Source organism: Chanodichthys erythropterus, chromosome 21 (genome assembly GCF_024489055.1).
Source record: "Chanodichthys erythropterus isolate Z2021 chromosome 21, ASM2448905v1, whole genome shotgun sequence".
In the NCBI taxonomy this organism is placed as follows: domain Eukaryota; kingdom Metazoa; phylum Chordata; class Actinopteri; order Cypriniformes; family Xenocyprididae; genus Chanodichthys; species Chanodichthys erythropterus.
In genome coordinates this window covers 4,989,194-5,007,016 of record NC_090241.1, presented here as the reverse complement: position 1 = coordinate 5,007,016, position 17,823 = coordinate 4,989,194, and the positions used below count along the sequence as shown (strand labels likewise).

Below are 17,823 nucleotides of genomic sequence, written 5' to 3'. Positions count from 1 at the left end.
AAAACCGATGGATAGAACAAGGGTTAGGTATCATTTGAGTTTTAGCTATTTCAATTCCAATTTCGATTCTGCTTATCAATTCCGATTATTATCGAATCCCAGTTTCGATTCCAATATGGGAAAAAAGTCAAACATTTAGATATGAAACATATTTATTCTGTGTCTTTTTGCAAAACCTTCTGTTGCAGCTGAATACCATGAACAAAAGTCAGCAGACAACTATAATTAAGCCGTATGTTGATTTCCTCAAAAAATGTAATTACTGAGTGTCTGCAGACAGATGAAGTAAAAACACTCATTATTTTTGGTATAAAATCCATTTGGTGATGCTGAAGCAGAGATTACACACTTTTACTTAAATATCCATGTATATTACATGAACTTTGCTGAAAGGTTCTCTGCTTTATTTGACTTGACAACACAAAGGGGAGAGACTATAGGTGCATCCGAAATCACGTACTGTCAGAATAGGTACTACATTTGAATTTGAACTTACTTCGCTGCTGTTAAAAAAGTATGTTCTATATAGTATGAATGGGGGTAGTTTGAATGTAATTCGTGTGGACATGTTGTCATTATCACATGACCTACCGTCTCAGTTACGTTGCTTCACCTCCATTTATAAATCCTCTCCTGTGGCCTCATGAGATAGTAAAGTGTCCATTGAATGCGCACTTCAGAATCTCACCGGAATGCTTCGAATGCTATGAATTTGGACATACTACTCTGTTGGGTTACAGTATTTTTATAAAATGGATAGTTCCAGTCCTTGATTCTGATTGGTTGAGCGGAGTACGAAGCCATTATAAATTACTCTACTACAATCATACACCTGTGACCTCACTACATCAGTATTAAAATAAATATTTTTTTGGAAGAACCATTTTATAAAAGCAATAAGCCCCAAGAAGCTGTGGTTTGGTTGTGAGTCTGTGATGATTGTAAGTTTAGATGCTGAAAAGAGGAGATGAGGAGGTCTTCATGCTCCATTTTCTCCATCCACCCACCCACTCACACAAGCACACAGCCGCTCTGCCTCTCTCCCCTCAGCACATGGATATTCCTGCAAATCTGTTTGATGTTTCAAGCTGCTTTGCATGATTCAGACGAAAGCTGAAAAAATATCATGAGAGAGAGAGACTATGCACCAGTGACCTACATTCACACCTATAGACAAACAGAACCATGTCAGAACAGAGCAACGCAGGGGTCTTGAGATGCATTTCTATTAATTATTTAGCATATAATCATTATAATGCAATTGATTTCATTACACTTTTTAATTGATGTCCCCAATAAAGGATGATTTAATCTTTTTACATTTTCATCCCATCAGCCAAGCTTAGAGTCAACATCTGCTGATATGTTGTGCCTCAATGTAAATGAATTAGAAATTGCTCTTACATGATGACACACAGAAAGGAGATCTCAGGAGGGGGTGGGTGAGAAGCCTTTGAGCACTGTAGCTCAGAGTTTATTGTGAACTCTTACAGTTAACTTCTCAAAATTTAGGTCACAGTCTATATTTGTGCCTCAGAGTTCTTATCCTATAACAAACCTGTGAACGCTTTAGGTGAACTTACACACACGCTGAAGCACTGAAGCAGAAGACTCACCTCAGCGTGAATGGTAGGAAGGAGATACTCACTGACCAATATTCCGGAGGGTACACCCCCCCCCCCCCCCCACACACACACACACACACAAACACACAGTTTTTCCAACTGATACAGAGAAATATGGGAAAACTCACTAGATTTACTGATATACTGAAAAAATATACAAACTCTTTCACTTACATTCACAATCAACCTGAATGGACAAAGGCAACATTAGGATCACCAACATTTTAAGTGACCTTTTCCACATCCTCAAATTCAACCTGAAAGGACAAGGCCGACAATGTAATCTACTATGACGGAATCAAACACAATAAAGCGTGAAAACAAAGTCAGAAGATGCTGTTAGCATAACTACACTACAAAAACATTTTTACGTCCTGAAAAGGTTATCATAACACTTTATTCCCCTAATAAGGCCGGGTATTGCTTTTTTAGGCAACTTTTTTAATGTAACATTAAAATTGGACAGAACCTAACTGCAAAAAATGCAATGTTTGGAAAACATTTTGTGCTTGCTGTAAAAACACACTCGCATGTATAATACACACAATCATGCATGTATTTATAGCATGCTTTCTGTTTTCGGTAACTCGGTCAGAACCACTGCAGGAATGGGGTTACACACCCATACTTAACTAAATTATTAACCACAGCAGAAACGAGAAATTGCTGTGCATCCAGCCCTGTGCTATAACATCCCTTTAAATCTACATAAAAAATTCAGCATTCATTGCCATTTCAAAACGAATCCCACACAAATGGAAAACAATTTCTCAACCCTTTTGGACTGAATCCTTCAGATTAGCTCTGGGCTAAAACAATGGGTGAAAGACCTCCTGGGAGACAGCATTGGGGTTTTCTGGAGAAGCTGCTTGAGACCCAGCAGAGGGCGAGATCTGTGTATTGATTTATGGAGGAGGGTTTGGACTGCTGCAGAGAATGCTACTGAATATTGTCAGCACAATATTCTGGTGTGCAGGACATGAATTATCATTTCCAGCATGGGAAACTTTGGGAAATGCAGCCTTAGATAAAACCTAGGAGGAAAATTTGAATGTGTTTCTGGAACCTTCCTTAGTGATTCAGTTCTTTCAAATGTCCATTTCAGTTAATTTGGTGGGGGGAAAAATCTACTTAAAAGTGTTTCTACTGTATTTTACACATTCTTCCTCCATATTCCGACATGATGTCTCCAGATCTACAAGCAGAAGGAACGGGATTAAATATTCTGAATGAGCCTGGTTTCTCCCAGTGACACTATTGTCATATTTTAGAGCTGCTTTACAGCTAAATTACTTTCCTGTTTATTATTGTAAAGCTGCTTCAAAAGAATCTGTATTGTATAAAGCGCTATGTAAAAAAAAAAGGTGAAAATGAAAAAAAATTGACAACTGTTTATGATTCTGAGAATTATTTTGCAGTTTCAACCAAACAAAGTTCTGCCTGTCATCATTTATTCACCTTCATGTTGTTTCAAAGCTACATGACTGGCTTTATTCTGTAAGTTATTTCAACTGTTTTTGCCGATACAATGAAAGTCAATGGGGTCAAAAACAGCATGGACCCTACTGACATTTTTCATAAATATAAGGGGGAGTACATTTTGACTGAATCATTTTAGAGTGAACTGTCTCCTTAAAACTAAAACTTCTGCATCACTAGCATCAGAAAATATAATTGTAAAAATAATTGTTCCCTTTCGTGGGAACTATCGACGCTACGTCGTTGACGTGATGGGAATCCTCTGTGTTTTTGTGTTCGTGAAGCACCACTGTATCCAACCAATGAGAGAGAGAGAACGTGACGTCATAGGCGGGCGACGTCGCGGACTATAAAGCACGCCCAAAAACAGAGAACGCTAGCTTCTGTTGTCTTCAGTAAGCGCTATCTGTATCTTGTCTGTCTTATTTACTGTTGTCTGTCTACCATCTCGCCAGAAAGTGATCTCTTTGTCTGAGGACAAGAGTTTCTAACAAGTGAAATAGACACATAAAAAAGACATATATATATATAAAATGACGGAGAAAAGCCAGCGTTTCACTAAGTGTGCACCTCCTTGTCCGCGATTCATCGTGGAGGGAGATACACACGAGATGTGTGTGAAATGCCTGGGAGTTGAGCACGCACAGGCAGCTCTTGAGGGGGCTGTCTGTGTGCACTGTGAGCGGCTCACTCTCAGGGCGCTGCGCTCACGCCGGGCGCTCTTTGAGGAGGGCGCCGCGGCGAGTGTTCCCCGCGGGTCTGGTCCCGCTGCTGCCGAGGCACAGCGAAGGCTGCACTCGTGGGGTTCACAAATGGATCTAGCAGAGGGGGAGAGACGGGCTTTGCCTTATCGCTCCCCTTACCTGCTAGATCTAGTGTCTCTTCTTTGGTGGTGGAAGCACGCGCTGCGGTTTCTTCCCCCGAAGAGAGACACCGATACTGAATATATCTTCCTCCGAGGAGGTTGATATTGAAGGTATCGAGGGTGGAGATGAGGGACCGTCATCCTCATCTCCAGCCCATGAGGAGCTTGCTGAGGTTATGGCCCGGGCAGTAAAAAAGTTGAATATAAACTGGCCCGTGGAGGAAAGCGTTCCCAAAATAAAGAGCAAACTGGACGAACGCTTTCTTCCAGCCAGGTCATTGCCTCAGCGTCGGGGACTGCCGTTCTTTCCCGACCTCCACGCCGAGGTGTCGAGGTCGTGGAACAGACCCGTGCAGTACCGTGTCTTCAGCCCGCAAACATCCATGTACAGCAATATTAACGGGCTGAAACAACACGGTTATGGGGCGATGCCTCGGGTTGAAGAGACGCTTGCGAGCTATCTCTCGCCCGAGTCTGCATCGTCCCTGAAATCCCGACATTGCCCACCAGACCATTAAAGCAAACATCAAATCTGGTGGGCAAGGCTTACTCGGCAGCGGGTCAGGCTGCGGCGTGTCTGCACACGATGAGTATACTGCAGGCATACCAAGCTGATCTGCTGGGGGAAATTGATGAAAGTGGGGAGGTAACCTTTGAGACAATCCAAGAGCTGAGGAGAGCCACGGATTTAGCTCTCCGTGCCACCAAGGAGACGGCCAAGTCAGTGGGCCGCTCCATGGCAGCAATGGTGGGCACGGAGAGACATCTGTGGCTCAATCTAGCTGACATAAAGGACAAAGATAAATATGTCCTCATGGATGCGCCGCTTTCCTCCGAGGGCCTGTTCGGTGACGCAGTTAATACTGTCGTCGACAGGTTCGAGGAGGCAAAGAAGCAGAAGGCGGCGTTTCAAAGGTTCCTCCCTCGAAAAACTCATCCCCCTGAGGCTGCCGGGCGGGGGCAGCCTCAGCCGACAGCCGGCTCCTCGGGGCACAGACCCCAACAAAAGGCCAGTGTGGCCGCCCGTGCTCCCCGCGGAAAGCTTGGGGACCGGAGCGTGCTGCACAGCCGAAGCCTTCCGGGGGTAGGGCGGATCTGAGGACCGTCATTATTTCCCGGAAGGCTTCCCAAAAGAAATCCTGACGCTCGTGGGCCAGGGTTTCTGAGGGCAGCCCCCTCCGAAGGGGTTCGACGATTAATTTCTATCGTTCCCCTTCGGCGCCCTCAAGGGACTGTTCTGCCAACCCTGCCACCCAGTGTGCGACAGGGCGCAGCAGTCCCTGTCGATCCTCCGAGGAGGTTCGGCCAGCACGTGATTCGTTTATCTGCCGGTGCGCCGCGTCAGATAAACGAGCCAAGTGCTCAAAAAACACCAGAGACCAGTCTCGAGAGGCTGGTACCCTTAGTAGATCATTCAGAGGAGTGGAAATGTCTTCCGAATGTTTCGAAATGGGTGCTGTTCATAGTAGAACGGGGGTACAGAATTCAGTTCGGTTCTCTTCCCCCCAAGTTCAGTGGAGTGATTCACACTGTGGTCGCTCCAGAGCAGTCTCTGGTTATGGAACAAGAAGTTGCGACGCTTTTGCAAAAAGGAGCTATAGAAAGGGTTTCTCCTCCCAGCAAAATGTCGGGCTTTTACAGCCGCTACTTCATTGTTCCAAAGAAGGATGGAGGGTTGCGTCCGATTCTAGATTTACGCATACTAAATCGATCTGTAAAGAAGTTGAAGTTCAAGATGCTTACACTCAGACAGATTATTCCACAGATCAGATCCGAGGACTGGTTTGTGGCGATAGATCTGAAGGACGCGTATTTTCACATATCCATCCATCCTTCTCACAGGAAGTTCCTCAGGTTTGCTTTCGGGGGCGAAGCATACCAATACAAGGTTCTTCCCTTCGGCCTATCACTGTCACCCCGCACGTTCACGAAGTGCATGGATGCAGCCTTGGCTCCGCTGAGACTCCGGGGCATCCGTGTACTGAACTATATCGACGATTGGTTGATATTAGCTCAAACGGAACGTCAGGCAGTTCTACATCGAGATGTGGTTCTGTCGCACATGAAAAGGCTTGGGTTGAGGCTCAATGCCAAAAAGAGTGTGCTGGTCCCGAGGCAGGTTGCAAACTACCTAGGTGTAATCTGGGATTCCACCACGATGCAGGCGCAATTGTCCCCTGCTCGTGTGGATTCCATCCTCGGGGCCGTGAAAGGGGTGAAGTTAGGCCAGTCACTCACTGTAAAACAGTTTCAGAGACTGTTGGGTCTGATGGCAGCTGCGTCCAACGTTATTACTTTTGGCCTTCTGCACATGAGACCCTTACAGTGGTGGCTCAGGACCAAGGGGTTTTCCCCGAGGGGAAATCCTTTTCGCATGATCAAAGTCACGCGGCGATGCCTTCGTGCTCTGGTCATGTGGAAAAAGCCTTGGTTCCTGTCCCAGGGACCCGTGTTGGGAACTTCATGTCGTCGCGTAATGCTTACGACAGATGCGTCCCTCACGGGCTGGGGAGCGATCATGAGTGGTCGCTCAGCTCAAGGTCGGTGGGATATACACCAGGCCTCCTGGCACATAAATCGGCTGGAGATGCTGGCAGTGTTTCAGGCTCTGAAACACTTCCTATCCGACCTGAGGGGCCACCATGTGTTGATCCAGACAGACAACACTACGGTGGTCTCTTATATAAATCACCAAGGGGGCTGCGGTCTCGTCCACTGTGCGAGCTAGTCAGCCGTATCCTCCTTTGGACCCAGGGGAAGTTACTCTCGTTGAAAGCGGCGTATATCCCAGGGTATCTGAATATGGGGGCGGACGCCCTGTCGAGGCAAGGCGCGAGTCCGGGGGAATGGAAGCTCCACTCCGAGGTAGTGGAGCTCATATGGAAAGTGTTCGGTCGAGCGGAAGTCGATCTCTTTGCCACAGAGGAGTCAACCCATTGCCCTCTGTGGTATTCTCTGAGGCACCCAGCTCCTCTGGGGTTGGATGCCATGATACAGACGTGGCCGAGGCGACGCCTGTATGCGTTTCCCCCAGTCTCTCTGCTCCCGGGAGTTCTGGACAAAGTACGCCAGGAAGGGGTGCATCTAATATTGGTGGCTCCTTGCTGGCCAACGAGAATTTGGTTTGCGGACCTAGTTTCTCTCCTTTACGGCTCTCCTCTGGAGCTTCCGTTCAGACAGGATCTCCTGTCCCAAGCGGGCGGCACGATCTTTCATCCCCGTCCAGAAATGTGGAAACTGTGGGCCTGGCCTCTGAGGGGGCAAGACTCATAGATTCTGGTCTCCCAACGGAGGTGGTGGAAACCATCCTTCAGTCCAGGGCTCCATCTACAAGGAAGCTTTACATGTATAAATGGAATGTGTTTTCTACATGGTGTAGTCATCTCAGAGTGGACCCGGTCCATTCTTCTATTAGCCATGTGCTTCAATTCCTTCAAGGAAAACTTTCAGAGGGTCTAACGTACTCCACACTAAAAGTGTATGTTGCTGCTATTTCGGCTTACCACATTTCTATGGAGGGTGTCTCGGTAAGTCGAGACCCCTTAGTTGTACGCTTCCTTCGTGGCGCACTGAGGTTGAGGCCCTCAGTGCGCCCAAAATCTCCGACCTGGGACTTGGCCATTGTGTTACAAGGGTTGGCTGAGGCGCCCTTTGAACCTTTGGAAGATGTGTCGGACAAAATGCTAACATTGAAGACTGTGTTCTTATTAGCCATTTCTTCATTGAAAAGAATAGGTGACCTTCAAGCTCTTTCGGTGTTACCATCATGTTTAGAGTTTGCACCAGGTATGGTTAAGGCCTTCCTGCATACAAGGCCTGGTTACATACCCAAAGTCCCCACCAGGGTCCCAGGTCCCATTGTTCTGGAGGCTTTTTATCCCCCTCCGTTTACTACACCGGATCAGGGGAGACTTAACCTGCTGTGCCCAGTGAGGGCGCTGGATACTTACGTCCACAGAGCTGCCCTGTGGAGAAAATCTGACCAGCTTTTTGTATGTTATGGGTCCCCGAATCGGGGGGGCCCAGCCTCCAAACAAAGAATGAGTAAGTGGGTGGTTGAGGCCATCACACTTTCTTATAGAGCCTTAGGGCTTCCGTGTCCTTTGAACATTAGGGCGCACTCAACAAGAGGTATGGCGGCATCAACAGCTCACAGGTCGGGTGTTTCCCTGGCTGATATTTGTGGTGCTGCGGGGTGGTCATCCCAGCATACTTTTGTTAGGTTTTATGACCTAAATGTTAGTATTACTCCGGGTGCTTTGGTGCTACAAGATGGCAGCCAGGCACTCGGAGGCACGGCATAGTTGGGACAGCGTTCCCATCACGTCAACGACGTAGCGTCGATAGTTCCCACGAAAGGGAACGTCTTGGGTTACGAGTGTAACCCTTGTTCCCTGAGTAAGGGAACGAGACGCTACGTCATGTTGCCGTACCTCCTGCATGCCTGGAGCGCTTCCTTCAGACATATCACAGAAGCTAGCGTTCTCTGTTTTTGGGCGTGCTTTATAGTCCGCGACGTCGCCCGCCTATGACGTCACGTTCTCTCTCTCTCATTGGTTGGATACAGTGGTGCTTCACGAACACAAAAACACAGAGGATTCCCATCACGTCAACGACGTAGCGTCTCGTTCCCTTACTCAGGGAACAAGGGTTACACTCGTAACCCAAGACGTTTTTTTCCAACACTCCCTTCACCTGTGTACTACAAATACATTTACATATTTATGTGCTAAATAAAAATACCCTGCAATTGTACTTTTGGTATATAAACTGGTATACTTAAAGTCTGCTACACTGGAACAATAAATGTTGTACTTAGTGCACTTTAATTGTGCAGAAGTAGTGCTGAGACCCAACTAAAGATATACTGAAGTATACTTGATTGTGTTAATGTAGAACTATTGCAAGTATACTTCAGATACACTTTAAATATCTTGCATAAAGATATTAAACAGTGATCATACAATCCTTATTAAAGGTACAATATGTACATTTTTTGCAGTAAAATATCCAAAAAAGCACTAGGCTAGTGATATATATTTTGTCCAGCTGATTACAAACAATATCTCTAATGTTTTCAACTACTTGCAAATCATGAGAAAATTCCCATTCTAAACAGTGACACGGGGCAGTGCAGTCGCCTGTCAATGACGTCAGTTACCTTTGTTGCCGCCTTTACTGACGTAGAAACCACATGACAACAGTGCCGTGGACAAATGCGGAAGTAGTGTCTAGTGTCCAGCAAACCACTAGCTTGCTTCAAGCAGTTCCTTATTTACTTCTTGCACGTTTTATGGTGGATTGTGTTACTTATTTATGGAACATAATTACCGTTTACCATCTGCCGCTGGTTCTGTCGACAAGGACAGCTCCCGTAAACTCATGACCGGAAAAGCGGAAGCGGCGCCGGCGACTGTGTCATAATAAAAGTCCCGCTGCTCGTGAGGCGTGTGTTGATCAATCGCTCCAGCTCCTCGTTCAGCTCCCGCAACACTCGTTCCTGCTCTGCTTCATACTACAGTAATAGGGATGCTCACATTGACCGTTTAACCGTTAACCGAAAGTAAGAATTTTAGTTGATTAATACTATCAGTTAAACGTTTTTTTTGTTTGTTTGTTTTTTTTGCTGCATGGTTAAAGTAATAATGGTTAAAGAAAAATATGCTATATATACATATATGCTTGTTTGTTAACTCGCGGGGCGTTTCACACGTGCCAGACATATTTTGCTAAGCAACAAGCAAAATGAAGCGAGCGAAAAGAAGTACTGACCATTTCGATAGGCACGGGGGACAGGGGGGTCAAGACGACCCCGCACTTTTGAAAAGACAGAATATATCATCTTTTAGCTTAGGATATTTTCTTTCAAATGAGACCATTTTCATGTTTCTGTGAGCTTTCGTTCATAAATAATCAACTGTTTTGTCGCAGATGTGAAGAAGAGGAAATGCGCTCTCGAACAGAGAAACACGCGATCTCCAAGCAATCGATCACAGCGTGCTAATGTTTTAGGACAGGTCGATGGTATATAAATCGTGGCCGAACGTTAGCGTTTGTCAATCAAGCAAAACCTTCCATTCAGAAACCAAGAAATTTGACACTTTAAGGTAAGAGGCTGGTCTCTCAGATTGACGCGCGAGCTGGCTTGACTGAAGTTTTCGTGAGGATTTGTAGTTTATGGACACCGTACACCGTCCGTGGTCATAACAAATAACAATCCTTGAGGTAGGCCTGCTATTTTTATTTGACGGAAAAAATGTCTAAAATACCGGTTGTTCAAAGCTTCAATCGATTCACCGTGTTTTTATTTTTATTTTTTATTATATCTTAATTTGTTAAACATTTAAGTGAAAAATATTTAGTGTAGGCCTATTTATTTTATGCCTTTTTATTTAAATTATGCAGGTGCGTGACAATTTGATAATGTGAATCCAGGTTCTGTTGTTTATCTGTTCTATGCTGCTGTTTGCATGTTAAAATAAACCCGTGGAAGACACAGACACTCGTCAATTGTATTTTTTTATTTAATGTCATATATATGTCATATTATCATCATATACGCTATACAATATTATAATCTTATCAACGGTTAATAATCGGATAACGAGCGTCGGTTGTCGGTCGAGAAATTTAACCGAAATGATCATCCCTATACAGTAACGTTAATAATCGCATCCACGAACATGAGTTCTTCCAGACTCCAATCCCTATTCTTTTGCACCGTCCGTTGAGATGGAGACCACATGTCCCAAATTTCCGCTCTAAAACTTGGCGTCATCAAACTATGCCTATGTTTTGAATAGGCTTCTAGCGACCTCTAGCGGAAAAAAATATCACAAATTGTACCTTTAACAGTGATATGAAAACACATTTTAGCCATAATATTGCATAATGTGCATTGTGCAATAAATAAAGTTTAATTATAATTTTAGTAAGTAAGTCTCAAGTGATCATTAAGTCTTAAGTGAAATGTCAATAAATATGTTAATGGATTTGAAATACACTTACTATGTATTTTAAATAGATTTTGGTATAGTTTTTATACATTTAAGAACAAAGTCATATTTAAGGATCATTCTAGATCAAGATGACAGATGTAGGACTGCAGTAAATTCTTCCACTGTTCATTTCAACCCAAAGTTATGTCATTCTTTTATGTTTATGTTTACCTGAAAGAAATTGTGATGACATCTACCCCTGCACACACACACACACACATGAATAAACATACATGCAAAAACAAATGTTTGTAGACAAAAACACAAATGCAAACAGGCTTCCAGTATGCATCTGTACATACAGATAACCCTTCCCTGCTGTGCAGTCTCTCTCTCTGAGCTGAATCCAGGCCAGCACAGCTGTTATTATTAGCCTGACATCACAGTTCTACCAACAACACACAGCCGTCAAAAACTACTTACCTCTATCAGCACTGTGTGTGTGTTTGTGTGGGAGTCTAACTGCTAATGCGACTGTTTGATTACAATTAAATCTTCAAGCTGAGGCAGTTCTGCCCACTCAACTGTAACAGACATCTGTAAGTTAAAGGGTTGGTGCACAGACTTCATTACACTGATAAAACTATTAACTATTTAAATCTCTCAAAGGTGAGTTTAACATGAAAATGTAATGAATCTCTATTCTCCAGTTTAGAATTCGGAACGGTACCATGTACAGTGCAGCAAAAGAAAGAACAGTGGAATATTTATGATCATCCATCTGCTCACAACCATTGGAATGGGAAAATCCCGACACCAAAAGAGGGTTTGCGTTGGCGCAAGCTGTTAGTAAATCCGGCCCTAGAGCTGGGCAATAATATATATGATACAAGCAATCAAGCAGTTGAGGTTATCGTATTTATATACTGGTATTTTACAGTGATAATGAATGATATTGTTGCATACCAGCTGTATATTGTATAAAAGGTATGGTACATTTTTTTTCCAGCTGTATCACCTTTCAAAGGACACCCTGTTACCATGACAACACATATTAGTGGATAACTCTGAGTCTGCACTAAAAGCAGAGTGTTCTCTCTCTTCAACTCTGTCTCTCTCTTTCATGTTTCCTGTGATTATTTTTCTGCATAAATCATATTGCACCAAAACAGGCCAGAATCTCATGTCGAATGGTGGAGTACATTAGGGTTTTAAGATATAGTCTCTTTCACATGAACGTTTATCGAAGGTTGAATGTATTGATTTAGCCTCAGACGTGCAGTTGGCAGACATACACACGCATGAACATGCATATGCACACACACACACACAGCTCCTCAGCTCTGTTATGATGACATTCAGAGCATAATACCAAACCAGTGTAATCTCTGACTCACACAACACCCATTCAGCCATAAAGGGCAACATCTGTGTGCTTGCATGTGTGTGTTATGACAGATTGCTGAGTCTTACCTCCCCGTAGTCGGTGGTGAGCACCACGGTTCCATCTCCACAGGAGTTCACTGTAGACGGAACCAGCTGATCTTTATGCTTCACCCACACTCGAGAACCCTGCAAAACACACACAAAAGCAGGCAGACACAAATCAGCACAATCCCAGATTATATGTCCCAGTTGCTTGTGAGAGTTACAGAACAATAAAACACAACAATAAAACACAAAATCTTCATGTAGCCATTCACTATTGAATGTCGAAACTTTTAGGGTGACCTATGGGTGGCCTTTCAGACACAAACACTCACAGATGCCCACAAACAGAGCTCAGACATAGCCTGATTTTTTTTTTTTTTTACCTTTTATTATTCCAGAGCATTGAAGTGAAGTCCAAACTAATACCCTTAGAGCACATTAGGAAGTAGAATATATAAAGAAAAAAGAATAAAAAGTCTTCCCCCTTTTATTTTTCCAAATAGATCAACAAAAATCTATACACTCTAAAAAATTCTGGGTTGTTTCAACCCAAGTTTGGGTCAAAAATGGTCAAACCCAACCATTGGGTTAAATTTTTAAATGCATCTTTTAACCCAACGGTTGGGTTTGTCCATATTTGACCCAAATTTGGGTTGAAACAACCCAGCATTTTTTAGAGTGTAGTATTATAATGTTTTTTTACTGTATTTTAATTTTTTCTTTCTTGATGAAGATATCTTGGCCTGTTCACCTTCACTCTTAAAAAATATATAAAAATAGGGCAGAATGTACTGTATTAATTTGACAGAATGTTTTACAGGTGTTTTACCTGTATTTTGAATTTTCAACTTCATTGTGTTGTGTTTTAGTGTTAACGTAAATGTCTGTAAAATTACTGGATAATATGGAATTTTTTACAGTGTTTCTATATTAGCAAATATGCACATCTTGATGAAAACTAATTTTAAAAATTGTCTTTAAAATTTTAACATTAAAACTTCAGTTTGTTTATAAAATATAACATTCAAAAGACTTATACAGTATCAACCCTGTTACCATTATATTTTCCCTATTTTTAAAATCAAATAGGCTAATCTCACTGATAATAAAAAGTCTATACTGTTATACCATCAAATGTATGATCAAGGTTACGAACTTAAAGTGTCATCCCTTTTACAATTGAAAAGTGGATACATTTCAGAATTCATTTCTCTTTCTAAACATCTTAGGAGTTTCATAATCTTAAGTGAGCTATAAACTGTTAAACCCTCTTATCTTCAATCCTGTTAGCATTCTGACAGGATTTATATTATATTCTTACAGTTTTTCCCAAAAAATAAAACAAAGATTATTGGGGTGCATTCAACTTCAAAATGGTATGTTTAATTCAATGTGTTACTTGCTGTTTCTTTGGAATTATTTGTGAAATTTACTATTTCTGAGTGAAAATTGTTCAAAGTAAATCCTACACCATTTTTTTCTTCAGTGTATGCTATATTCTGACATTAAAATATTTGAATTTAATTAGAAATGACAGAAGAAACAATTCATTTACAGTTAAATACATCACAAATAAAATGTTAAAAACCTTACAAAATATCTCACTATCAGCCTGAAACCAATGGAGCTACGATCAACTTAGGCTTAATATGCTTTTGGGAAACACTGCACTGGAGATTTCATAGAATGGATAGAATGAAACGAAACATTCACAAAGATAGCAAAGAAACATTTACAAATGAAGCATGAAAGATTCAGACTATGTGTGTTTTGTGCTTTACTGAATTTTCCCACGTTATAGTTTGTAAATGCAATAACACACAGCACAATGAGCACTGATGTCATTTCAGATGTGTCCGCCTGCTCTTCTCCACAGCAGTAGAGCGCTGTTCTATGTGAGGGCCGGACTGAATTATGGCCAGCTGCATGAAGTTAACTACTAATAATTGGAAAATGGATCGATAAGCCCTCAGCTTCAGAGAGGAAACTCAATACACAATCACCAGCTCCAGCAGAAAGTCACATATTAGCCTACTTCCAAAGTATTAAATGACCCAGAAGACACATCCACCTTTGGTTAACATTTACAGTAATATTTTCAATAATAAAAAAGATTTATTCAACATGCCCTAATAGTCGCAGATATAAAGTAGGTTGTAACAAGCAATTTAAAAAACTGTAAAAAAAAACCTGCTATTAAATAAAATGTAAACACTAATACAATTATAAAATGCATATGGAGGCTTGTTTCTGCCACTGAAGAAAGAAAAAAGGTAATTGCGACTTTTTATCTTACAATTCTGACTTTTTTTTCTCAGAATTGTGTTTATATGTTGCAATTCTGACTTTATAACTCACAATTCTGACTTTATAACTCACAATTGTGAGTTTATATCTAGCAATTCTGACTTTATAACTCATAACTGTGAGTTTATATCTCACAATTCTGACTAAATGTAAATGGTAACAAACCAAAAACGAAAGTGAAATTAGTTAATTGAATAAATGTACATGACAACTTGCCCTAACCCAAAGTTTATGAAAAATACCCTTGCCCTAAAAACACTATTTAACCAGTAAGTTGACATGCAGTTGCAAGTTTTTTGCACATCGGCTGTTACAAAAATATGATATTAGAATTTTATCTTGGAAGACAGAATTCAAAAATATTATTCTACTGAATGTTTAAAAATCAACACAGAAAACCACTGCTAGTGAACACAAGCATGCAGTTTAAATTTTGACTCATTGGACATACATATACTCACTCCTGCTCACAAACAAACAGAGAATAATGTGTGAATCCACCCCAAACCACAACCAAGACAATGAGTGTGAGTTTCCCAGACATGGACATTAGCCACACTGATTCTGAGTTGATGACCTCCTCTACGCCACATGCATTTCTAGACGACAACTAGGCAGACAGACAGGCAGACAGACCGAAAGACAGACAGATAAACAGAAACTGCTCTTTGTCAACAGATGGTTGACTATGACGGGCCGTCCCACCTCCAGTCAGAGGAACTACAGTGGTGAAGACAAAAAGCAGGCTGCTCTGCCTCTGGGTAAAGGAACCAAGCCAGGCAGAAAATCACATACAACAGACAGCTGGGCTGTCTTTTACACATTTCATTTCCATTAGAAGACATTACAGTTCATTACAGGCGTACATTTTCAAAACTCTAAGTACAAAACTCCAAACTGATCACACTTGTAACACAGCTAGTCGTTCTTTCAAAACCTGATCTCATGCTTTCATAAGAGGTGTATATATTTTCATTCTTCATGATCATCGTTTCAAAAATATGTAATGAGAACATTTGGTTTAATCACCAAAACACAACAGTTGCTGAAATAGTTACAGTAACACGGGATACAGATGCCACATTAGAAAATACACTTACATAACTTAAGTAACATAAAACCCATAATGTTTGTAATAGTATCTGTTCAGTGTTTTATCAAAAGGTGTGATGAAGTATAACATAGTCATGAGGTTTTGATGTAGGATAGAGTTTGCTGTTAATTTCAGTAAATGTTGAATATGACTGAATACTGTAGTCGACCTTTATTAGGGTGAGTTACAGTAATGTGGCAGTCTTTACTATGGTAATCTGTTTAAAGTACCAAATGGCATACATTTTGTAATGTAAAATTTGATACCATCCTTTCTTCTGATGCATCTCTGATCAATCTGATATTATACAGTCTATGACTGTACTCCATTGTACTCAACTCTATCCTGCTCTATGTTCATAAATTGTGTCATACACACACACACACACACACACACACACACACGCAGGTTTGTTTTGCTATCTTATTAAGGACATTCCATAGGCGTAATGTTTTTTATAATGTACAAACTGTATATTTTATCCCCTTACACTACCCCTACTCCTAAACCTACCCATCACAGAAAACATTGTGTATTTTTTACATTTTTAATAAAACATTGTTTAGTATGTTTCTAAAGCTATTTTAAATATGAGGACTCATGAAATTTTTACGTCATTGTAAACATGTTTACGTCGTAATAACAGTGTAATACCCATGTCATTATACAAATTTGTGTCCTCATAAATCACAAAAAACACACACACACATGTTGGGTTTCCATGTTGATTTGTACACTGTATATTCTATCCCCTAAACCTACCCATCACAGAAAACTTTCTGCTATTTTTGCATTTTATAAAAAATATCATTTTTTATCAGTTTAGCATTTTCCTCATGGGGACCAAAAGATGTCCCCACACAATCCAAAATTACTGGATTACCACCTTTGTTACCACATTTGTCCCAGCAACGTACAGGACCACACACACACACAGACACACATGCACAGGATACTTTGTGATTTTGTGAATTGTACTAACACAATTGAAGACCTGACGAAATGTTTGAAAAAAGTGCACATTTGATGATCTGTTGTGATATTAGTACTAAGAGTTTTAAAAAAAATTAACACTTGCTGATTTCCCGGCTCTTTTAAGGGATTTGTCCAGACTATTTACTGAAACAAAGATGCAAAAAATGTACAATTTTGAAAAAAAAAAAAAAAGATTATGATGATTACTTTACTAAATACTAATATTAAACAAAAAAGACATATTACTGTTATATTTCACTATATAAATATAAAAAAATTATATATATATTTTTAGAAAATATAATAATCATTTTATTTTACATTACAACTGTAAAATTAAAATACTAATAATTATGTCTTAATTTCTTATTTTTTCAACATTAAACCAGCTTTTATTTTTGTGGAAAACCACAGGACAGGGTTGCGCAGCAAAACTAGCCCAAATGTAACAGTAAAAATCGTATTCTGGGGAGATAAAAAAATCGAGTTTGGGGGTTGGGGTCGCTTCAACCCGCAGACTAAAAAAACAACCTGCAGCAACAGTGTAAAAGTTCTCCAATTCCACGGGAAATCCACGGACTTTTGTTGAACAAAATTGGTTTATAAACAGTTTGGGAATATGTTTGACGCATGTTGCATCCCAAATGCAGGTTATAAGTGACTCAAAGAGATGCAGAGATGTGTTTAGAGCAGCATTTATTCCAAACCGAGCCACTGAAAACATTGCATCAAAAGCTGCACGTGTGTAAATGAACACAGTACCATGATTCACTCGGCCATACTGCAAATTAAATTTTTTTTAAATTAATCGTGCAGCCCTAAACACGCATGCCATTATGTGTGTTGTATGCATGGGAAAAAGTACAGAAACTGAAAATGACTTAGCGATGTTTGACTTGTCTTCCTCTTAAGCGTTCATGTTCTTATCAGAAACTCTTGGCTTTGCATTGCCGCAGATAGCATCTCTAACAGGGATCAGGAGCTTCTAATTAGCACAGATGCAGAGGCTGTTGGTCTGTTCCCTGATCTGAACGAATGAATCATTAATGAGAGCTCAGACCCTACGGAGAGCAGGAGCGGGTAATCATGCATGAACAGAACAGAGATGAA

The 17,823-nt window shown here is 41.1% G+C and overlaps 1 protein-coding gene across 1 annotated transcript in view; it reads right to left on the bottom strand.

The window, feature by feature from the left end:
• myo10l1 (myosin X, like 1) overlaps positions 1-17,823 on the bottom strand; it is a 79,772-nt gene that overhangs the window by 40,229 nt on the left and 21,720 nt on the right. Inside the window, exon 2 of the mRNA XM_067373904.1 lies at positions 12,381-12,479. Within this exon, the coding sequence (XP_067230005.1) occupies positions 12,381-12,479 (99 nt within the window). The remainder of the gene's footprint in view (positions 1-12,380; positions 12,480-17,823) is intronic.